Genomic DNA, 25085 nt, shown 5'->3' with positions numbered 1-25085 from the left:
GCAGATTCACTTAGCTTATCCATATGGCATGGCCTTAGTGCTGCACTCTGGCGGCAGAACATTGCAGTAATATTCCCTATTAGGATTAATTGATACAAAATTCAAAATTCAAGATGTTTATTTTTATTGCATAAGTATAACATTAGCATTACATATTATTAGGTGGAGCTTGTAAATAGGTGGGTCGCATGTGACACCCTGCAAGGGCATAGCAATACATAATATACATATGCATAAAACTAATATACATAATTATTATACTTAATATACATATTGTCCCCTAAATATATAATGGAAACTTTGAAGGTTACTTTGACAACGTATGGATATAGCTTAATTTAATCAGCGTTCTTGGCGCCACGAGCAAGATATCTTACGACGCCTTTAAAGGTTCTTTGAAGGGTAAACTGTCACAGTAGGGCAGCGTCTGTCGGCGTCGGTCCAGCGCTATGGAAAATGACGTCGCTGCGCAGTTGCGTCGACGCTGCGTCGACATTGCGTCGACGTCGGCCGTAGAATTGTAGACGCCGACGCTCGAAAGACGCCAGATGTGGGGGGGTCCTTATTGTGGTGTTGTGGGCCTTTGAGTGTCGCATCGACCAGCATTTATCTATTGTGACGGCCCTTTAAGGCCCCCCCACATCTGGCGTCTTTCGAGCGTCGGCGTCTGTCGGCGTCGGTCCAGCGCTATGGAAAATGACGTCGCTGCCCAGTTGCGTCGACGCTGCGTCGACGTTGCGTCGACGTCGGCCATAGAATTGTAGACGCCGACGCTCGAAAGACGCCAGATGTGGGGGGGCCCTAAAGTTCAATTACTAATACCCGCCGGCGTAAGTCAGGGCAGCACTCTGGGCCCTGTATTATTAATTTAAGATGCCGAGGAGGGTGCTACACACTGACACACACCTGTATAAAAAGCTACTCCAAAAACTCTAAAACAGCCCCTATAGACGTACCTGTTCCCATAAAAGTTGGCAGGGAGATATGATTAAAAGCCTTTATGCTATATTTAAAGCCTTTTCCACTTTATTTAAAGCCTTTTCTGCTTTATTAAAAGCCTTATTTTTATGCTTTATTAAAAGCAACAACATTCAGGGACATAGGGGCTGTTTTAGACTAGCTTTTTATACATGTGTGTTTAAGTCCAGACCGAGCAGAGTCCAGAGTCGACCAGGTTATTTTTTTTTATAAAATATCGGAGGCTCAAACGCAGGCTTCGGCCAGGATGTACTTGCTTGGTCGTATTTCCATTGGATTAGGTTTCCTTTCTTTGGCACCGGTGCCCGCCATTCCGAGTCCTGAAACCGATCATCCAGCCAGCGATAATCCTTTCTGCCCATATATGCGTCATAAAGCCAGGACAAAACAGCGTGGTTTTCCACTGGAGTGAAGTAATGGGTAAGCTCTTTGGCCCTCAGGTCCATGGAGAAAGCGTGCATACCCAGGAGCCCGTCGTAGAGCCAAGATTGGCCTTGCGTTGCCCTGTGCAAGGCGGCACCACTGTCCAGCCCTAGCCCTGCCCATCTGCCCCAAATGCAGAAGAACCACCCCCATTCCGTCTGAAAATAATAAATACACTCGTTAAAAAAATACCTACAATCGAGCGGTCCGGGTAGGGACGTCCATAGTCTATTTATATCTTCATCGGGTCGCCAAAGTTCCCAAGTTCCAAAGTTCCAAAGTTTCAAGGGTTCCCGAATGAAGGTTGAGGGAGGCGATGGCTGAGATACGCGTCATACTCGTGAACGGGTGCTGTTTGTGGAGACTGGTCTGTTTAAGCTAACACGAGCTATTATACTTAGTAACTTAATTTTTATTAACTAATTACAGTGAGACGCCTCATTCTGTTCTCGTATGTTTCTTTTCTCTTAATGAATGTATTAATTATACAGGATATTGACTCTTGGAGACCCTATACATCTCTAAGGATAACTTGATAAACTATATAATCTTATAGTTCTGACACCTAGAGACATTTACACCTCTAAATATTATAGATTTTTTTTATATATATATCTGTATTTTGTATGTAATTCGACATTAAGAGACCATATACATCTCTTAGTAATTGTAATACGTTAGATTGAATTGTTAGTTTTATTTTATAAAATTGTTGATGTTATTATTTTTGCTTTTGTGTAAATTTAATGTTGACGTGTAAAAGTGCCCTTGTGGCCTATTTGCTGAATAAATGTTGATGTTTGATGATGATGTTTGATGTTCATCCAAACTTATGATTTTTTATTGGACGATGGGACACGCGAAAAAGCGGTAAATTTGAAAAATTACAACAAAGTGATCCTAAGCGTTCCGTTTTTTAGGGTTCCGTACCCCAAAATCAAAAAACGGAACCCTTATAGGATCACTCATGCGTCTGTCTGTCCGACCATTCCCCCCTTTATCTGCGAAACTAATTTTGAAAAAACTTACACAATACAGTTCTTTACAGATGACTGAAAAACCTATTAGTTGCAGTCTAGTGTGAGTCGGACTTAATTACTTAGTTTTTGATCCGACCCCTACGGGTTTTTTAAAAACATGTCATTCACGTTCCACATAAAAAAAATACATTGTTAAAAATTTAGTAGTGTCCAGAACCCTTGGAACGCGAGTCAGACTCGCACTTGACCGGTGTTTTTCCTTTTGAAGTACGGCATCCTAAAAATATTTGTCCTAAAAAAATCGTCGATTTTTCTACTGAAAAGTTTGGTGTTTATACAGGGTCGTTATAAATTTTTTTGTGATTTCGGAGTTCGTCCCATAGAAAAAGTTGTTCAGTATGACCTACCTAATCACCTCGCACAATATGGCTAACGGTCCAAAAATGGCCCTGTGACGTGATGTGATGTGACGTCCCACGGGTAAAGGTACCTTATGGTGTTGGCGCTTACGCTATTATTAACGTAGCTCCAATATCATTGCGGCGCTATGCGACGTAAGCGCCAGCCGCCATAAGGTACCTTTTGTCGTGGAGCGTCATATACGTGACGCTCCACGACAAAAGGTGCTAGAAGGTTGACGGATCAGATGTCAATGTTTAAGCTAGGTTAAATACTTACAATAAAGTGATATAAGTCCCTATTCGAACTTTAAGCACAGAATAAATAATAGTACTGCCGTACAGAAAGGAAACTTCCTACAAAACCGAAGTTTGACAGCGGTTCAGGGTCGAATCATGATGTCCCTTTCTAATATATATGGCACTATCCCTTTCGGCTATTTAGGGTTGTCAAAAATCAAGCCGTTATCTTCTCTTAGCGCTCGATTCGAAAAATGAATTCGGGTAACGTCCCACGGGTAGAGCTAGGTATCTTATGGCGGCTGGCGCCGCGATGCGGGAAATTAATTAGAGATTCACTTAGATATTAAATAGTAAAATTATGTGACGCTCCACGACAAAAGGTACCTTATGGCGTATCTTAAAATTCGTTCGGGCCAATAATCGAACGAAGCTTACCTTTGGACATTTACCAGTGTACTTCTGTGTTTTCACCGCATATTTGTGGAAAGGCGTAGGTTTTCTTCTGTACCACATTATAAATTGGAATCCAACTATAATAGCGACCGGCTGTTTTACGGCTCCAAGCGTCGGAGAGCCGAATTGTAGCCTGCAAAAGAATAGTATGAGCACAGAATAAATAATAGTACTAGGTACAGAAGACTCACTCTCTAACAAAACGCGTCTGTCACGATCAGCACAGATATGGCCGCTAGGTGGCGACAGCGCCACGCGCGGCTTATGGCAAACCCCGTTGGGGTCGAACGGATGGAATTTTATTAGCTACCTGTAGCAAAGCGACGAAATCGCGGAGTGAGCCACGCCTGGTATGAGGTTAAAACTAACCTTGGATAACTAAGAGTAACGTCACCTAGCAGAGATCTATGAACTTCCCATTCAATAAAATTTTGCGATCACTTTAACGGTGACGGACGGTTTGGTGCAACCGACCCTAAGGGTCGGTTGCACCAAACTGTTCGTATCGTTAAAGAGTTCGCTAAATTTTTATGTATGGAAAGTTTCATAGTAAAGCGCTGGGGCGCGCCGGCTGACGGTGATCAGTCTGTCAAATGTGGTTGGTGCAACTGGCCCTAAGTGTAAGGCCTGAGTGGACGCTCGAAGCGGAGCGTTCGGCGGGGCATGCAGCGTGGCGTCGGGCTCACAAGTGATTCGAGCAGCGTGCACTAAGGCCGCTCGTATACGTTTGCATTTGTTTAATGGCTCCTCTACACGATGGGCCAGTGCCGGCCACTCCAAGGGACGCAGCCATGCGGTAGAATGAGATAGCAATATCAATTGCTCCCTCTAACGCATAAATGCGTCCCTTGGAGTGGCCAGCGTTGGCCCATTGTGTAGAGGAGCCATAACATGCACGCCTCACGCCCCGCCCCGCTGCACGCTCAACTCGAGCGTTCACTCAGGCCCAAGGCCCCAACGTTTTCTGTTCTCTTTGACGGCGCAGCAACTGGTATCATTTACTCTCTCCTCGCTCTTTTAAAAATGCCGTTTGTCAAAGAAGGACAACCATACTGCCACATACCGGGATCCCGGGATCCCGGTATTGACTATGAATCGCTTAAAAATTTTGAGTTTTTTTTTTTAAAAGGCTCATTGTAACACCAGATATGTATGTCCTTAGCTTAGGATATTAAACAATAATCGCTATATGCAATAATTATCATTTCACCCTCCAGGTTGGCAATCATTTTATCCGCTTTGTTGATTTCACCAGTTACATTTTTAGTTCAACCTAATCAGCTAGCCAATAAATATTCAAATTTGGCACTTATAATTCGTTTGCCACTTACAGTTCATTTCTTTCTACTTTTGGATAAAATTTATTTATTTATTTATTTCTATTCGGAGATCCAACAGCTGTTAACATGTTAATGGGTTTTATAGATGTGATACAAAAAGCCAATTACAGGTTCTCACCAGTAAATCTAGACACGCGGCAGCGTGTCAAGCCAAGTTCATCAAGCAAAGGAACTGGCTAGCCAGCGCCAAGTGTAATATTACACGAACCACTTGGTGCCACTTTTGACCCTTCTATAACTCAAAACATCTTTAACATAAACACATAAAACTACGTGTGTTTAATTATATCCATAAGGACATCTAGAAGCCCAAATTTCATGAAGCTAGCTCAAACGGTTATAAAGATATGAAGGTCAAAAAGTCGTAAATTTTAAGACTGACTGACATACCTATAGTACCTAAACCTAACCTACTTCCAGATGACCCAGAAGGATGAAATTTGGAATCCAGCTCAGTTATTGTGTGAAAGCGTAGGAAAAAATCTAAAAATAAAAAAAGTTATAAAATAAGGGGGGTCCCCATACAAAAAAAACATTTTTTATTGTGACTGACATATAAGTACCTAAACCTAACCTACTTCCAGATGACCTAGAAGGATGAAATTTGGAATCCAGCTCAGTTATTGTGTGTAACCGTAGGAAAAAATCTAAAAATAAAAAAAAGTTAAAAAATAGGGTGGGTCCCCATACAAAAAAACCATTTTTTATTGGGACTGACATATAAGTACCTAAACCTAACCTACTTCCAGATGACCTAGAAGGATGAAATTTGGAATCCAGCTCGGTAATTATGTGTAAGCGTAGGAAAAAATCTAAAATTAAAAAAAAGTTAAAAAATAGGGGGGGTCCCCATACAAAAAACTTGTAATACGCGCTAAACAACCGGCCAACGGTGTGTCGTTGGCGGCGCGCGGCACCACATAATTATACACAGAACAGAAGTAAATCTACATAAAAGCGCTCCTGAACAACACATAAACATAGGCACCGCTTATGAATACCGATTTTATGTTCATCCTGCTTCTTTCTCAACGATGAATTAAATGATTGTCATTATACTATAACCACAAACGTTCTTCGTGCCTAAAGCAGTAACAGTATAAAAGTACATACATGAGATTCAATGAATCCAGACACGCGGCAGCGTGTCAAGCCAAGTTCAAGCAAAGGAACTGGCTAGCCAGCGCCAAGTGTAATATTACACGAACCACTTGGTGCCACTTTTGACCCTTCTATAACTCAAAACATCTTTAACGTAAACACATAAAACTACGTGTGTTTAATTATATCCATAAGGATATCTAGAAGCCCGAATTTCATGAAGCTAGCTCAAACGGTTATAAAGATATGAAGCTCAAAAAGTCGTAAATTTTAAGACTGACTGACAGACTTATAGTACCTAAACCTAACCTACTTCCAGATGACCTAGAAGGATGAAATTTGGAATCCAGCTCAGTTATTGTGTGAAAGCGTAGGAAAAAATCTAAAAATAAAAAAAGTTATAAAATAGGGGGGGTCCCCATACAAAAAAACCATTTTTTATTGTGACTGACATATAAGTACCTAAACCTAACCTACTTCCAGATGACCTAGAAGGATGAAATTTGGAATCCAGCTCGGTTATTGTGTGTAAGCGTAGGAAAAAATCTAAAAACAAAAAAAAGTTAATAAATAGGGGCGGTCCCCATACAAATTTCTTTTTAATTGTTTCTGACATATAGTACCTAAACCTAACCTACTTCCAGATGACCTAGAAGGATGAAATTTGGAATCCAGCTCGGTAATTGTGTGTAAGCGTAGGAAAAAATCTAAAAATAAAAAAGTTAAAAAATAGGGGGGGCCCCCATTCAAATAACCTGTAATACACGCTAAACAACCGGCCAACGGTATGTCGTTGGCGGCGCGCGGCACCACATAATTAATACAAAGAACAGAAGTAAAAAACATGCAGCGGAAACACAAGAAAAAACATTAAATCTCAATACCTGCCTAGTTTTCTTTACAAAAAGTATTGATATCCCATCAAAAACATAAATGTAAAAAAGGAGAGCCGAGTTCAATACAAAAATTATGCTTGGCTGCGGGGTTCGCCGCAAAAAGAATGGAGATCTAAATGAGTGCCAAGTTCTATGCAAAATCCAAATATGTATTTATAGGAACAAAATAACATTATAAACAAGTATTAAACTCTATTTCTTTGCTTTATTGGATACCTATAACAATTGCTGTTATTTTAAAAAAATGTGAGATCTTAAAGTAGGTTAGATTTGGCTTGGCCAGTTTTAATCAGAATTACAAAATATATATGTTGAATAACTTTATAAAATGACTGATGTAATGAAAACTGGCCAAGTCAAATCTAACCTGCTTTAAGATCTCGCATTTTTTTTAAATAACAGCAATTGTTATAGGTATCCAATAAAGCAAAGAAATAGAGTTTAATACTTGTTTATAATGTTATATTGTTCCTATAAATACATATTTGGATTTTGCATAGAACTTGGCACTCATTTAGATCTCCATTCTTTTTGCGGCGAACCCCGCAGCCAAGCATAATTTTTGTATTGAACTTGGCTCTCCTTTTTTACATTTATGTTTTTGATGGGATACAGATTAAGAAAGACAATTGGTGGTTAGCTAGTGCTAAAAATCTTCTTGATTTGAAGAACTAATTATAATAATATCATATCCTGAACAGAATTCATCACCAAATATTTGTCTAACGCATATACACAGATCTTGTTTCAATTAAATGATTTTTTTAAATTAAATGGGCAAGTAATCTTCTTGATAAGAATAAGAAGAATAAGAATAAGAATAAGAATAAGAATTCATTTATTGCCGCCATTATTATATTATTATATTATTTATTGGCTGTATTCATTTATACAGCCGAATGTGATGATGTTAATGGATGTTAAACATTATAATCGGCACATTTTCCTTGTTTTTGAAAATACCGGGATCCTGGTATTGAAAAACTCGTTTAAACAGACGGGGTCCCGGTATTTCGGGATCGCGGGATCCCGGTATTGGAAGCCCTAATCCGCATCCAGCGGAGTCCCGCGACCTTTAGCAGGTCATCAGTCCACCTTGTAGGGGCTTTACCCACGCTGCACCTTCCGGTACGTGGTCGCCTTTCGAGAACCTTTCCGCCCCAATGCAAGATATCAGGCAGTCACTCTATTTAATAAGCTCGCTACTGACCTAAAAGTAATTACGGACTGGTTCTTATTTAAGCGTAAGTTGAAGTCTTTCTTATTGACTAGATGCTCCTATAGTATTGAGGAAAATATATGATAGGTCCTAACATAAGGTATTTATAATTGTTATTTAGTATTAGTATTAATGGTTTATTGTTGTTATTTACAAAATGTATTTAATGTGATTTCTGACACAGTGATTGTATTGTTTAAGAATAGAATAAAGGAAAATGTAAATGAAATGGCCATCGGTTCCACGTGCAATGTGCCCTACAGATTTAACGTAAAAATTGCCAGAAAATGAAAGAGAAAATGAAAAGTCTAACAGAAGTCTAAATAGAATTCGACTAACAGAAGTCTGCAACGACTTTGGTAGCACACGCAGTGCAAGTGTAATATTTATACGATAATTTCACAGGAGTTTGACGTTTAAAATAACACTGCGTCTGCTATCAAAATCATTGCAGACTTTTCTTGGTCTAACGCAACCAACCAACACCACCACAGATCACCCGAGGCAGAGGCAGACCAAAAATGAGATGGCGAAACGACCTGGCGACTAGTGGGAGCATGCACGAACGGCTCGATTCGGGAAATGAATTAGATACTCACTAGATATGAAACAGTAAAGGTATGTGACGTTCCACTGTTATGGCGGCTGGCGCCGCGATTCGGGAAATGAATTAGAGATTAACGAAATATGAAATAGTGAAGATATGTGACGTTCCACGAAAAAAGGTACCTTACGGCGGCCGGCGCTTACGTCGTATAGCGCCTCAATAATATTGGAGCGGCGTTAATAATAGCGTAAGCGCCAACCTCCATAAGGTACCTTTAGCTGTGGGACGTCACATATCTTTACTATATCGTATCTAGTTATTCTCTAATTCATTTCCCGAATCGCGCCGAAAGCCGTAACGTGTGGCAAAAGACAGGGGAGGCTTGCACACGATAATAGGCCATAAATAATAAATTAATTACCAATACGATCCCGCTCTGTTGCAAACGTAGGTGCTCCGAGTATTTTTACCCCCTTGATTTTCAAAGAAAAAAAATGGATGTGTTGATGCCCATACTGCCAAATCAAAGACTGCCGGGATTGGATGCGAGGCATTTACAGCTTCTGGCATTATATACTGAAACAATATCACAGAATAATAGTATTATCAGAGATCTATATAACTCCGTATAAGATAAATTAAGTCTAAGAAAAAAACGTGCCTCGGAAATCAACTATCAATACTAAACCTAAATAAAACTAAAGAAATAGATAGGAACCAAGCGGTTCTAATACCTATATACGAAATTTGTGACGTTCCACGGCAAAAGGTACCTTATGGCGGCTGGCGCTTACGTTGCATAGCGCCGCAATAATATTTGAGCGGCGTTAATAATAGCGTAAGCGCCAACCGCCATAAGGTACCTTCTTCCGTGGGACGTCACATTTCTCGCGGTAAGAGTCCTTAAAAAAATATTATCAAACAACTAAGGCCCATACATAGATACCTTACAAACTAACGTACACATACATTACATACCATAATCTAATAAAACATGGTCTTCTCTTCTTAGAGTGACACAAGCCTACGTAACAATAACATTGCCACTTTATACACCGCTATTGCATAATTATTATGTATATAGCGCTGTCGCATGATGACCTAGGCTTGTATCAGGGATGTTGCGGTTGCAGATTATTTGACATCCGCGGATGCGGATGCGGATACTTAAAGCCTCACATCCGCGGATGCGGATGTCAAGATTAATACTAAAAAAACGTCAAATATTACATTTTTAGCATTTTTTATTTAAAAAAAACGAAACGTTTAGTATTCGAGCAAGAATATAGGTGCGTTTTTATTTAATAAACAGTAACTTGGCTGACTTTTCGGGATCAAGACGATTTCGTTACATATAATAATGACGAAATTACCTAGCACTTACGCCGCCGGCGCCGCCGCTAATACGTTCCTGTTACCGACTTGGTGGACATCCGCATCATGCTCCGCATCGATTTTATGCGGATGCGGATGCAGATGCGGATGTTGAAAATAATGCGGATGTTTCGCGGATGCGGATGCGAATATTCGCAACATCCCTGGCTTGTATCCGTCACGTGGTCGGAAGAGAGTACCAGGTGGAGTATATTATTTACCAGGCAATAATAAAAATACAAAAACAAAACACAACAAACAAACATGTAAACTTACTTTAGGATGGTAATGAATTCTTGCAGGGGTCATATAAATGCTGTTGTTTGGTGCGTACTCCGACATATCGTACCAGGCACCCAGAATATTGTGCAGATGTCTTTTCTGTAAGTATGAGATAATGATATTACAAACTCTGATTAAATAAATAAAAAACCGGCCAAGGGCGAGTGGGACTCGCGCACGAAGTAGTTCAGTCATTATAGATTTTGACCTGTGAATAATCAGTTCTTGGTTTTTTTTTTTCGTAGGTCCTGCGTATACGCAGGAGCCGGATTCAGTCTACTTTTTTATTTACCCAGTGACCCTCCCTCCCCCCCCCGAGGGACCTACGAAAAAAAATCTAAGAACTGATTATTCACGGGTAGGGTCGGTTTTTTGGATATAATGACTGGACTAAAGGGCCATTACATTACGCACAAAATCAAGTTTTTTGTATGTTTTTTCGATCACATCAGTATAGGGCTCCAATTTCAGCCAGAGTGTGACATTGCCCTGGTCTCGTCAGTTTTAGGGCTACGTAAATGGTCCAGGTCTCAAAAGATGCGTCTTTATGAGGGCTATGCAATATGGTGAAAAAATATTTTTCAAAATAAACTTCGTCATCCAAGTCAAAACTCTTTTTCGAAAATCGTAAAAATGTAGAAATGGAGCCGCCATTAACAGGCGTTCCCCTCTGTCGAAAATAGGCGGCCAATGGTCAACCATATGTATGGACTGACGTTTATCTGACATGACGTACCTATACATTTGATGTGCCCCTCCCCCGCAAAAAACGGCAGACTATTTTGTACCGAAAATTTTAGACATGGCGTCTCCATTGTTAATTACTCCGAGAAAATTACGTATTTTCAGTGTCTTTTCGTACTAAATCGACAATTTATCGAAAAAGAAAAGCGATATCGAAAAAATTAAAAAAAGAGGAATTGATCTAGGCTACATTTTGAAAAAAAAACCGAATCTCTCTATTTCTTACGGTCTAGGCTGTGGCTTATACTTTATGTAGCGAAATGTCAGGATACCGGAGGAGGCGTGCGCGGCGCGCGATATACAAGGTGTTCACGAGGAATGCGAAAGATTTTAACCACGCTTTTCTGAGGTCAAAAGAAGGAAAAAATGTTATATGAGTTTAGGTCAAATTCGCTATAAAAAAAAATCTCTTTTTAAATTTTTTGAATGTATTTAGTACATAAAAAGTAAACGTTATTGGTAAACATGTATGAGTAGTATGATTGAAGCTTGTTGATTATTGTATAGTTCAAAGCTTGATATGTTATTGAAATAAATATAAATGGTGATTTTTTTATAATTTCCAAAACATTATTTATTTCCAAAATTGTTTAGATGGTTTAATATCTAAGTGGCCTCGTGACTGCAGATAATTAGGGTTCCGTACCCAAAGGGTAAAACGAGACCCTACTACTAAGATTTCGCTGTCCGTCCGTCCGTCCGTCCGTCTGTCACCGGGCTGTATCTCACGAACCGTTTTTTTTTTTGTTTTTTTTTTGCATTATGACACGGAACCCTTCGTGCGCGAGTCCGACTCGCACTTGCCCGGTTTTTACTGACAATGTTTGTTATAGGTAAGTGGGATATACAGTATGTAAACTTACTAAAACCATTTACTCAAACCCGTTAATGTGTAGATCACACTGAGCAACTTTTATTAGGGCACCGACCCCGAAATCGCGAAAAAAAATTTGGTTGTTTCATACATTTTGCTGGTCTAGCATTGAATTTTTCTATGGGAGAATCAATTTCTTTTTTGCGATTTCGGGGATGGTGCCATAGTAAAAGTTGCTCAGTGTGACCTATTCATTAACGGGGTTGAGTAAATGGTTTTAGTAAGTTTACATACTGTATTATTAATAATAAGTATAGTACGTCGATTCCTCACTCTGCCCTGACCACCGGCAGAGGGCCCTAGGTTAGGTTTTTTATAATGTGTTTACAGGGTGATTTCTGGGTCGTGATCCAGAACCACTTTTTCTGACTCTGTAAATGATCCACATTATCATATGTGTCGTGAATAAAAAATGACATTGTCGTATATAAAAAATGATGTTGTTGTGTGTAAGAAATAATAAGATTTTTAGAATGTCTAAATGATTAATGGGAAAAATGCCTCGGATAAGATCCGCAGTGAAACATTGGACTATTGGAGTGCAAGGGTCCTCTTGTTACTCTAACCTGGTTAATGGGAACTTGATAGGATATTGAAAAGATAAGACCAAATATATGACATGCAATTTAATATAATTCGCTAACTACTACAATGCACTCCGCTTTAGGGCGGGCGCTGCTCAGAATACAATCGGTTTCTCTAAACTGTCGGCGGTTATGGGGTGACACTATAGTAAACCTTAATCTACGATCGCGAGATGAACGAGACGCGGAGTCTTGGCCAAAACCTGGGATAAAAGTCTAGTGCACTCACGGGTACCGAACGTAGCTATCATCCACAGGCCCGCTGGTATTTAACGCAGCAGGCGGATCGCTGACGGTGGGCGACGGGCGTTCCTCAAGCTCCGGCTTTGGCAAGCCCGGGCGAGAACAACCCGCGGCGCTCAGGAGTTCCACAAGAAGAACCCGCGCGATGAGACCTTGGGGTCGTCGGACCGCGGCAAGGCTGTCCGACACACGGCTCGCGGGTCAAGGCCGTGCCCTACGGCTTGATGGTGGCGCCAACGTGATGCGCCTCGGAGCCGATAGGCCACGCAAGTGAAGGGGAGGCCTGTGTGAAGCACCTCGGGATCGCCAGGCGGCACGCAGTCCACAGGCCTTGGAAACTGCGCCCTGCGGTGAAAACCAGCGTCCCCACGACGCTCAGCACATCAGGGAGCGCGCAACGGCGCTCGGAGCAACGCGACCGTCGGCCATGCTTGCTCTCGCCGGCGGCACGGAAAGCACTCGGTGGGCTACGCCCTTTTCGCGCACAACACACACACACACGGCGCACTTTACATATATCCCAATCTTCCACCGGCCAGGGCAGGCGGCGGAAGGGGGCGAGGCAGTTTATTTCGATATTCAATTAGGAACTGTATAAATGCTAGCGTGCCCCAGTACCAACTCTCCATCCATTGTCGATTCTAGCAAAATCCACAGCCCTCCGTTTCGATCCATATCGACGCATCAAACGTCAAACCAACTTAAACCTTTTCCAAATCATATGACTCTCGAAAAAATATCAATGCTCATTAATACTTGTAATATTTTAAGTGGTTAATAATAATTACTAATAATTATATTTCTATCGTACGTTTCCTACCTTGTTTCATTCAGAATACCTTCTTTCCGATGCGGTAACTAAACGCATAGTCTACTCTCTGACAGTTCTCCTGTCAAAACTTCAACCTTTTCACACCTTCATATTCACTATTTATGTTTCATAAAAATTCCGAAAATGATTCTAAAATACTAATTAAATTAGGAAGTGACCTATTTGAGCAGTTGGGGTAGACCAGGGGGATCATTTTGATATGCATGAAGCCAGGTTTGGTTCAACAATCTCCGCGCAATTTGGGTGACAAGTTCCGTTCAAGTGGCATACTCTTTAGCCTTGTTTCTTCGAAACCAGTTAACCAGGAGGCAGGATACGCCAACCAACCTACAGCTGAGGAGGTACATTATAGTTTTACATAAGTGTCATACTCTGGTGTATGTTATTTTGTTGGAAATGCGACAGTCATGTTGTACCGGTTATCTTGTATGGAAAAGCATGTATTTATCCTAGGCAAATATGTAGCATCGCTACAATATCCCCTCTCTCGGCAAAGAGGTTAAGCGCCGCTTAACCGAGGCAGCCGGGGTAACCGGAGAAAAAAAAAAATCTTTTCCCAAAAAATCATCTGGTCCAGTAGGACGTTAACTATACATGCGGACATATACATGCGCTCCATATTTATTATCGTTTGACACTAAACCTATATTTATTTATTTAGTATGCTACTTAATATTTATCTTTAATTTACCTATATTATGTTCTAGAACTATAACGTAGACGTATACCTCTTAACACTATGCTGTGGTCAGATCATGACTATCACATGTTTCACATTAGAAATCACAGCGTGTGGCCACCACACTGTGGTTTCTGCTACTCAACTAAAAAATATAACCTAGATTTCCTTTGAAATAGTCTTAAGTTGTATAATGTAGTCGCTATAGTTAATAATGAGCTAACTCTCATTTTGAGGCTAATTGATATCTTTTAATGCTAACAAAAATATTATTTATCTTTGATTAGGCTAATTTATTCTAATTAATTAGTATATTACATGTATATCTATTCCTAATGTAATGCTACCTATTGATATACTAATAGTTATGTTTTACTATAGCATGCTCTGCTATGCCTATATTCCTACAAATACAAAGCCACTAGTACCCTAATATAATGTGGTTACTAGTTGGTAGTTTTTATTTATTACTTATACTAGCAATAGTGGAAGTTACTTGTAACCCGCACTTAAATCAAACTCCAATATGCAGCCAATGGGCTTGCATTAATTGAAAAAGAAAAAACTTGGTTTCCTTTTCCATGTCCTACTTAGTGTATTATATCCACCATAATTGAGTCACCCTGGGCCCTTAGGGTATGTAGTTACTTATAAAATTTGATTTCCTAGGAAATGCTTGGAACAAATGTTGACCAGTTGGGTCAAAGAAGCATGTATGCTTGAAAAAAAAGAATGGGCTAAATCTTAATATGCCCTAATAATATAAAATAAATTGTTACGTGTGACATACACCTTGTGGGACTTTAATTATGTCCTTGACATGATACTTTCCAATTTTACCCGTGTCTATCTCCTGAAGATCATATACGACATCCGAATGCTTCTTAATGACTTTGCATTTCAGGAAGCGCGGTGCCAATTTTGCGGAGAAGAAGTGTGCTGCATTTGACTGTACAAAATTACGCCTCCATACGATATCGCCTACGCTTAACCGTAGTTCCTTACGGCGCAGGTTATATCGTACCGCGTTTTGTTTGTACGCTTTGGTCAAAGCATCAGTGACGCGCTGGAAGATATCTGCCATCTCGTTGAGAGCAGTTGCTCTGTCGGACCGGTTGGAAATTTGGAGGTCGTCTAACGAATTTGGAATACCGCCCCTAATGGAATGCAGCATGCCATCCGTCATCATCTCTCGCCCCTTTGCCAACAAGAATGGTGTATGCCCCGTTACAATATTAATAGTGCTATTCAAAGATAGCTGGATTTGCGGTAGGTACTTGGACCAGTTCCTTTGGTCTTGTCCTACTAAAATAGCTAGGCAGGTCTCAATAGTTTGATTAAAGCGTTCTACTGTATTAGATTGAGGTGCGTAATATGCGTTATAAAATATCCTTGGTATTGAGTGTGTGGCACAAAAATCTTTAAATTGTTTACTTTGGAATATTGTTGCGTTGTCGCAGATTAAAACACATGGGATTCCCTCTTTATTTAAAATTTCTGATTCTATAAATGTAGTTACTGTTTTAGTTGTTGCAGTTCTAAGTGGGTGAATCCAACAATATTTTGTAAATACATCAACTATAGATAGTATGTAGACGTGACCAGAATATGATTGTACTAAAGGACCTATTAGGTCGATAGATAGAGTGTGTATAGGTTTATTAACCTTTTTCTGGTTTGTCATGTGCCCATGTGGAGGCTGATTTGAGTGTTTGTATGCTTTACACTTCTCACACGTGGCCACATAATTTTTCACGTCTGCATACATGCCTTTCCAAAAATAGTTTTCCTTAATTTTTGATAAAGTTTTAAATGTGCCAGGATGTACTGTTAGTTTTTCATGATTTTCTTTAATGCATTCTGGTATTAATTCTCTAGGCAAAACTATTTTCCAATTATTTTCGGTCTGTAAATTTGATATTGGTTTTGAATATCTAAATAGTACTTTATTTTTTATTTGATAGTTTTTATGAAATACTGGGTTTGTTTCTACATTTTTAAATAATTTATTATACCAATTATCTTTAGAACTGCAACCTCCTTCGAATATTACTGCCTCAATACGTGACAAAACGTCTGGTACTACGTGCATGGAGCCTTTTTTATGTCTAATTTCAAAGTCAAAACAAGATAACTGCATTGCCCATCGCGCCAAACGACCTGAAGGGTTGTTTAGCGTTTTGAGCCATTTTAGCGACATATGGTCGGTGACCACCACAAAGCGGCTACCTTCTATGTACGGTCTAAAATGATTTATTGAGTCCACTAATGCTAGGAGTTCACGTTCGGTTGTGCTGTAATTTCGTTCGGTTTTCGTAAGCAACCTAGAATAAAAAGCTACAGGGTGTTCTATACCGCTCAATTCCTGAATAAGTACGCTCCCGATGCCGACGCTTGATGCATCTGAATGGATCTGGAATGGTTTGGAAAAATCAGGGCAGGCGAGCACCGGAGCCTGGGTGAGGGCTTCTTTAAGCGCTAGGAATGACCTCTCTGCTTCCACTGTCCAGTCTACGGTGTCTCTACCCTTCTTCTTGCCAATTAAAGCTGTCATCGGGGCTATGATAGTTGAAAAATTTGCCACGAATCGTCGGTAATAAGAACAGAGCCCTATAAATGCGCGTAGTTGCTTAGCGGTTGTTGGGCGCGGGAAATTTTTAATGCTATCTAGCTTTTGTGGATCTGTTAGTAGACCTTGTGAACCGACTATGTATCCAAGGTACCTAAGCTCTGACTTACAAAATTCGCACTTACTAAAATTTATAGTTAGACCTGCCTTGCTTAAAGCTTGAAAAACGTCATTTAAAATAACGATATGCTCTTCAAACGAATTGGTGGCTATGAGAAGGTCGTCACAATATGCAAATATCTTCTCGCCGTATTTATGGTGAAAAAGAGAGTCTACCAAACGTTGTAATTCACAGCCCGCGTTCGAGATACCGAACGGGACGCGTTTAAATTCAAATAGTCCGCGGTTTGGTACCACAAATGCACATTTTTGACATGACGTGCCGGAGCCGTCGACGTTGTCGGAGTCACATAAAGAAATTTGCCAGTAAGCCGCCGACAAGTCGATTGAGCTTAAATAACGTGTGCCACGTAAATTATCTAAAATTGAATTAATGTATGGTACAGGATATGAGTCCTTGACTGTGACGTCGTTAAGTTTTCTGGCGTCTAAACAAAATCTCCAGGAACCGTCTTTTTTTGGGGTCATAACAACGGGGTTAGACCATGGTGATTTAGATGGTGCTATCACGCCCAGCTGAAGCATCCGGTCTACTTCGTCATTTAAAGCCTTCAGTTTAACCGGTGAAAGCGGATAATATCGTTGTTTTATTGGTGGCCCCGTTGTTGTGATCTTGTGCTCTACTAGAGATGTTTTACCCAGACCTCGCTCCTCTGTACTGATTGACTTAAATTCATTTATTACTTTGTCCAGTTGAATTGATTCGAGAGGGGAGAGATCATGTTTTGGCACTATGGCACATAATGTTTTTAGTGACTCCGGCCTAAGTGATGTTTTCCTTTTTGGAAGGTGAATATCTTTTAATTTAAAAATATCTATTAATTCTAGTGTTAATATAGAATCCATGCCAAAAATGAAGTCATCAGATACTTCTGGGATTACCATAAACATGATATTATAAAGCATCCCTCTGAAATTGATTGGTAGTAGGATTTTACCTATGACCTCAACGACAGAACGGTTTGCACAAGTCGCAGTTGTAGTGTAATTTATTAAATTAAATCCTAAATTTAAGAAATGTTTATGGTAATTGTTCCCTATTATACTTAAATTTGCTCCTGAGTCCATTAGACCTGCATATATTCGTTCTCGTACCTCAAAATCAATGTAAATTCGGTTATCTCCTTCAACCGCCTTTACACCAGGAGTCACCGCACCTAAATATAGTGTGTTTGATATTGTTTTGATGGCTCCTGGTCTATCTAGTTTTTTTTGGACATTGTCTGCTTCCGGCGCTGGTCTGCCCTTGGCAGGATTACATTTGTGGCAAGTGCTTGTAAGCACATTTTTCTGACCGCACTGAAAGCAAACAATGCCTGGAATAGTGCGGCATTGTTGGTATGAATGTCCCGATTTTTTACATTTTTTACAAGTAAGTTGGTTGTTTTTATTATTTACCTGTCTTTGTGTATTATTGCTCTTGAAATTTCTCTGATTATAAGTTTTAATTTCGTTAATTTGTTTTATTTGTTTTGTTGTTTTGGGATTATTTGTAGACCCAGGTAAGCCTGAATAAGCTTCAAAACGTTTGCCTATAGCAATAAGATTTTGGATGCTATTCGAGTCGTCGACAGCCAACAGGTGTCCATATGATGGCAAAATGTTATGTTTAATTATCTGCAGTAAGGTTGTTTCCGATAATTTTGTTGTCAGCCGCGCATTCATAGTTTGCATCTCCAATATGTAAAAATGTAATGATTGGCCTGGTGATTGTCGGTGTTCTCGAATAGTTTTTTCTAAAGTATAATCATTGTCTATTGATGTAAAAAACGATCTGAAAAGATCTTGCAATTCCGACAACGAGGAGACTCCGTCGCGTATGTGCCTATAGTAATCTAAGGCTTTACCGCTTAGTAAATCTGCAAAACATTTAAGCACTTTGTGCTCCGGAGTGTCTCGGCTACGTCTGTAGTCATCAATCCTAAGGAAGAAGTCGGTGACATCTGAGTCACCTGAAAATTTCAAATTCCACGACCTCAAATGGTCCTCGCGCAATACATGCACGATGCGTTCTGTACTGCCTGTAGTCCCCGTCGTAGGGGTTGTAGTGACTGCCCCTGTTAAGGTTGAGTTGGTTTGACGGACAAGGCCCGGAGCCCCCAAATATGGTAAAATAGACTCTAGTGGTTTTGGCGTGGATGGGCCGGGTAGGTGGGCGTCTGCAGCAGCACCCCGCGGTCGTGTATTGACATACGAAGGATTGAATCCTGTTAATTCACGAGTAGTGGTGGGGGGTTTGACTTCCCTCGCACCTGTGTCATGGAATTCGTCCCCTTCCTCCTCCGACATGTCGGTAAGATTGCTGCTTTACTTGTGTCAGGGTGTGCACCTAAGTATTATAAGCTAATAACACTTCGGTAGATATATGAAGTATTGAAGTAAACTACCACTATGCTCTCGACTGGAGCGTGGTAGAAAAAATAATTTGTGGCTAAGCGCTATGCTAACTATTCATAGTGTAGCCTAATAATAATTACAATAAATAATAAATTTGCTACTCTGTCACAAGTAAAGTTACAAATTAAATGGTATTGTATTTTTTAAGACCTATAATTGCATTTAATTCTTTTTTTAACTGATACTAATTTTATACATTTATCTTATCGCTCTCCCAAGCTCACAGCAACCAGGTTGATATTTAAAACTTTTTTTCGGGCGCCATTGTCGTGAATAAAAAATGACATTGTCGTATATAAAAAATGATGTTGTTGTGTGTAAGAAATAATAAGATTTTTAGAATGTCTAAATGATTAATGGGAAAAATGCCTCGGATAAGATCCGCAGTGAAACATTGGACTATTGGAGTGCAAGGGTCCTCTTGTTACTCTAACCTGGTTAATGGGAACTTGATAGGATATTGAAAAGATAAGACCAAATATATGACATGCAATTTAATATAATTCGCTAACTACTACAATGCACTCCGCTTTAGGGCGGGCGCTGCTCAGAATACAATCGGTTTCTCTAAACTGTCGGCGGTTATGGGGTGACACTATAGTAAACCTTAATCTACGATCGCGAGATGAACGAGACGCGGAGTCTTGGCCAAAACCTGGGATAAAAGTCTAGTGCACTCACGGGTACCGAACGTAGCTATCATCCACAGGCCCGCTGGTATTTAACGCAGCAGGCGGATCGCTGACGGTGGGCGACGGGCGTTCCTCAAGCTCCGGCTTTGGCAAGCCCGGGCGAGAACAACCCGCGGCGCTCAGGAGTTCCACAAGAAGAACCCGCGCGATGAGACCTTGGGGTCGTCGGACCGCGGCAAGGCTGTCCGACACACGGCTCGCGGGTCAAGGCCGTGCCCTACGGCTTGATGGTGGCGCCAACGTGATGCGCCTCGGAGCCGATAGGCCACGCAAGTGAAGGGGAGGCCTGTGTGAAGCACCTCGGGATCGCCAGGCGGCACGCAGTCCACAGGCCTTGGAAACTGCGCCCTGCGGTGAAAACCAGCGTCCCCACGACGCTCAGCACATCAGGGAGCGCGCAACGGCGCTCGGAGCAACGCGACCGTCGGCCATGCTTGCTCTCGCCGGCGGCACGGAAAGCACTCGGTGGGCTACGCCCTTTTCGCGCACAACACACACACACACGGCGCACTTTACATATATCCCAATCTTCCACCGGCCAGGGCAGGCGGCGGAAGGGGGCGAGGCAGTTTATTTCGATATTCAATTAGGAACTGTATAAATGCTAGCGTGCCCCAGTACCAACTCTCCATCCATTGTCGATTCTAGCAAAATCCACAGCCCTCCGTTTCGATCCATATCGACGCATCAAACGTCAAACCAACTTAAACCTTTTCCAAATCATATGACTCTCGAAAAAATATCAATGCTCATTAATACTTGTAATATTTTAAGTGGTTAATAATAATTACTAATAATTATATTTCTATCGTACGTTTCCTACCTTGTTTCATTCAGAATACCTTCTTTCCGATGCGGTAACTAAACGCATAGTCTACTCTCTGACAGTTCTCCTGTCAAAACTTCAACCTTTTCACACCTTCATATTCACTATTTATGTTTCATAAAAATTCCGAAAATGATTCTAAAATACTAATTAAATTAGGAAGTGACCTATTTGAGCAGTTGGGGTAGACCAGGGGGATCATTTTGATATGCATGAAGCCAGGTTTGGTTCAACAATCTCCGCGCAATTTGGGTGACAAGTTCCGTTCAAGTGGCATACTCTTTAGCCTTGTTTCTTCGAAACCAGTTAACCAGGAGGCAGGATACGCCAACCAACCTACAGCTGAGGAGGTACATTATAGTTTTACATAAGTGTCATACTCTGGTGTATGTTATTTTGTTGGAAATGCGACAGTCATGTTGTACCGGTTATCTTGTATGGAAAAGCATGTATTTATCCTAGGCAAATATGTAGCATCGCTACATATGGTAGTATTTGATTAAAAGATAATTACTTTAATTATTCTTATTTTTCAAGTAAAATTAATGTTATACTAAGTAATTATGGTCACCCTATGACTTTTGATATACGCTGTATGGAAAGTGACAAGACGTCACATTGAATAGGGGCTGTCCATAAATTACGTCATCGATTTTTGACGATTTTTGACCCCCCTTCCCTATAATCATCCAAAAATCATGCTTCAAATGACCCCATTTCCTCCTACTTCATGCTACCGTCATCCGATGCCCAGACCCCCCCCCCCCCTAAATTGAAATGACGTAATTTATAAATAGCCCCGTAGGGTCACCAAATTGTATGCAAAAATGTTTTTTTCCTACTTGTCATCTGGAAAATTATCATCATTATTGGTGATAAACAATAATTAACAACATCATTAGGCTCATCTTTGGATTCTGTATGATGTCTGGCTCTCTTGCTCCACGACCCCGAAATCACCCTGTATATTTATACTTATGTATTTTTTTATTTTTTTATCTGCTTTTGTATTTTACTTTTATAAACAACCTAACTTAAGTAGAGATAATAAATAAATGATAATAATAATAAGCCGCTCACACCGATGTTGCTGTGTCCTATTTTATAAAGCTACAAGTTACAATTTACAAGCGGCAGTCTCGTTCTAACACATAGGGTTAGAAAGAGACTTCCGCTTGTAAATTGTAACTTGTAGCTTTATAAAATGGGCTACTGGTCATCTTCACGACGGCAGTTTCAGGGGCCCATAATCATCTCAATAATAGTTATTTGTACAACAAGAGATCAAAGTTTGATATTTCTTCGAGTGCTTATTTTGAGTCCCGTGCAAGCGAAAGATTCTATAATAGATGAATCTAATTTAGAATCTTGAGCGTAGTAAGGGATTCAAAAGTGCACGGGATGTAAATAACTTTGATCTCGTGTAGTACACAACATTTTTCACCCTAAGCAGTGAGAACATACCTAGAGGGACAGAGATAATAGAACCCAAGTATATCGAACTTGTATTAGACCCCGCATGTTGAAATGACATTTGACTATAAAGGTCACTTGAATGACATTTTGTCTCACTCAGTGAGCAAAATGCGATTTTGCTCACTCATACTGTCTCACTAAGTGAGCAAAATGCGATTTTGCTCACTGCGTGAGACAAAATGACTCAGTGAGCAAAATCGCATTTTGTTCACTGTTTTTAAGATGCAAAGTACCCTTGTTCGAGCTGCTGAGGTGAAAAGTATATTACCTCACCATGTTCCTTAAGTACGAGTTCAGTTGACGTTGCCGTAGTCAGAATGTGCCGAGTCGTAAGGACAGCACAGCCGGCCAGTGGGAGCACTTTTTTGTACACAGTACAGCAGTAACAACCCAGGAGTTGGGGGTGGTCCTGAAATATTACACTTTTTTATGGCTCCTCTACATGATGGGCCAGCGCCGGCCACTCCAATAATTTATTCAATAAATCAATCAATCAATTTATTGAATTCAGACCATGTTCGTAGTGTAATGGCTCCTCTACACGATGGGCCAACGCCGGCCACTCCATTTCATTCCATTTATGCGTTAGGGAGCAAGTGATATTGCTATCTCAGTGTGGCCGGTGTTGGCCCATCGTGTAGAGGAGCCATTAGTATACATTCCCTTAATATTATGTTAATTACTTAAACCTATTATAACAAATTATATACTAAGCCTCTGGAGCCCATATGTACATCGTCCCAGTGTTTCCAGAAGGCGCAAGCAGGTGACTCTAACACTAGGCGCAAGAGGCTGTTGCATTTATGCGTTGTTGTATTTATGCGTTAGAGGGAGCAAGTGATATTGCTATCTCATTCTAGCGCATGGCTGCGTCCCTTGGAGTGGCCGGCGCTGGCCCATCGTGTAGAGGAGTCATAATGTGATTAATGTGCCTGCACCAAAAAAGGCCCGGTTCTTTAGGCTATCCCTCAAGGGCTTCTTCAATTTGACACTGGGTTAACGGTTTAACCGCTTAACCCCGGGTTAGTGGGACGGTGCAAGTGGCACTAAGACCGTTAATTTAGTATTGTGCCTGGAAGTAGTACTATACAGGGTGATCAATCCAAATGGGTCAGTATGGAGAAGTCAGAAACTATGAGAGATAGCAAAATCTGTTCTTAGGAACCATGGCTTCGATTTTAGATTTAATAATAATGGCATTCAATTTTTTTTTAAATCTATCATACATAACCGGGATTCGAACATGGTCAATATTCTTGTTGTTTGTTTGTATGGCAACTTTTAAACGATGCGTGATAGGTGGGGGGTGCTCAACCAAATATCATAGAGGGCCCGAGACAAAACAAAGTACATTAAAAAAAATCAAAATGGCCGACTTTTTTTTTAATTTTTTCAAGTTGGTCCGAGCGCGCTGAGATTCGGCATGCGGCGATCCTGGGGGCCCAAGATTACAATGTCAAAAAAATATTTTTGGAAAAAATTCTAAATGGCGGCGGACACGGGCAAAGTAAAATTTTCAAGTAGGTTAAGCGAGCCCGAAGGGCGAGCTTCATGCCGGGAGGCCGAAGGCCGACCCCGGTGGAAGGCCGAATGCCCTGAGCCTCCACCCCTACTCTCAAAACGCGAGGCCGAAGGCCGAACTGCGTGAATTCGGTGCTTCCAAGCGTTCTACCAAGCCAACTGTATTGATGACCGAAGCCGGCAGGCCGAATGCCCCACGGCGAAGCGTTGAGGCTTGCGAAGGCCGAAGGCCGAGCTCTGCGTGGGGCCGAAGGCCCGAAGCGTCACACGAGAGGGGGAAGTTGGAGCTTAAAAACGACCCAACACTTTTCCTATTGGGAGTCGCTTTTTAGGCGTCGGGGTGGAGGCTTCGGGCCTTCGGCCCTCCACCGGGGTCGGCCTTTGGCCTCCCGGCCTGAAGCTCGCCCTTCAGGCTCGCTTAACCTACTTGGAAATTTGTCTTTGCCCGTGTCCGCCGCCATTTTGGATTTTTCCAAAAATATTTTTTTTACATTGTAATCTTGGGCCTTCAGGCTCGCTGCATGCCAATTCTCAGCGCGCTCGGACCAACTTGAAAAAATTAAAAAAAAAGTCGGCCATTTTGATTTTTTTACGTACTTTGTTTTGTCTCGGGGCCCTCTATGATATTTGGTCGAGCACCCCCCACCTATCACGCATCGTTTAAAAGTTTCCATACAAACAAACAACAAGAATATTGATCATGTTCGAATCCCGGTTATGTATGATAAATTTAAAAAAAAAAATTTAATGCCATTATTATTAAATCTAAAATCGGAGCCATGGTTCCTAAGAACAGATTTCGCTATCTCTTATAGTTTGTGACTTCTCCATACTGACCCATTTAGATTGATCACCCTGTATATTTAATGTTGTTATGTTAATACTGTTGTACCCTATGTGTATTACTGTCTCCCAATTTGAGCCTATTGTCGAATAAAATAATAATAAAATAAACAATGAACAATATGCTACTGCGGTAGAATGAGATAGCAATATCACTTGCTCCCTCTAACTCATAAGTGCGTCCCTTGGAGTGGCCGGCGTTGGCCCATCGTGTAGACGAGCCATTATGCGTACTCACAAAGTTGTCAGTTGACCCGTCCCAAATTGCAGCGCTCATAGCGAACGGCTGCAACTTATATGGTCTCTCAAATTCTTTGTAAAAAGTCTGCGAATATGGCTCTGGGGGTATTTCTTGAATCTTCCAATCTGGCGTCAGGTCTGGCGGCCTTTT

The 25085-nt window shown here is 40.9% G+C and overlaps 1 protein-coding gene across 1 annotated transcript; it reads right to left on the bottom strand.

Annotated features, from left to right (window-relative positions):
- Nucleotides 1-1175: 1175 nt before the first annotated feature.
- On the bottom strand, nucleotides 1176-25085 carry LOC134674976 (uncharacterized). Its single transcript, XM_063533119.1, has 6 exons — nucleotides 24933-25085; nucleotides 22599-22739; nucleotides 10229-10333; nucleotides 9000-9154; nucleotides 3458-3608; nucleotides 1176-1559 (listed from the first exon to the last, which is right to left on the bottom strand). The coding sequence occupies exons 1-6, from the start codon at nucleotides 24969-24971 to the stop codon at nucleotides 1176-1178; spliced, it is 975 nt and encodes a 324-aa protein (XP_063389189.1). The 5' UTR covers nucleotides 24972-25085.

Source organism: Cydia fagiglandana, chromosome 21, assembly GCF_963556715.1.
Source record: "Cydia fagiglandana chromosome 21, ilCydFagi1.1, whole genome shotgun sequence".
Taxonomy (NCBI): domain Eukaryota; kingdom Metazoa; phylum Arthropoda; class Insecta; order Lepidoptera; family Tortricidae; genus Cydia; species Cydia fagiglandana.
The sequence above is the reverse complement of the archived record's forward strand: the minus strand, read 5'-3'. Positions and strand labels throughout refer to the sequence as shown.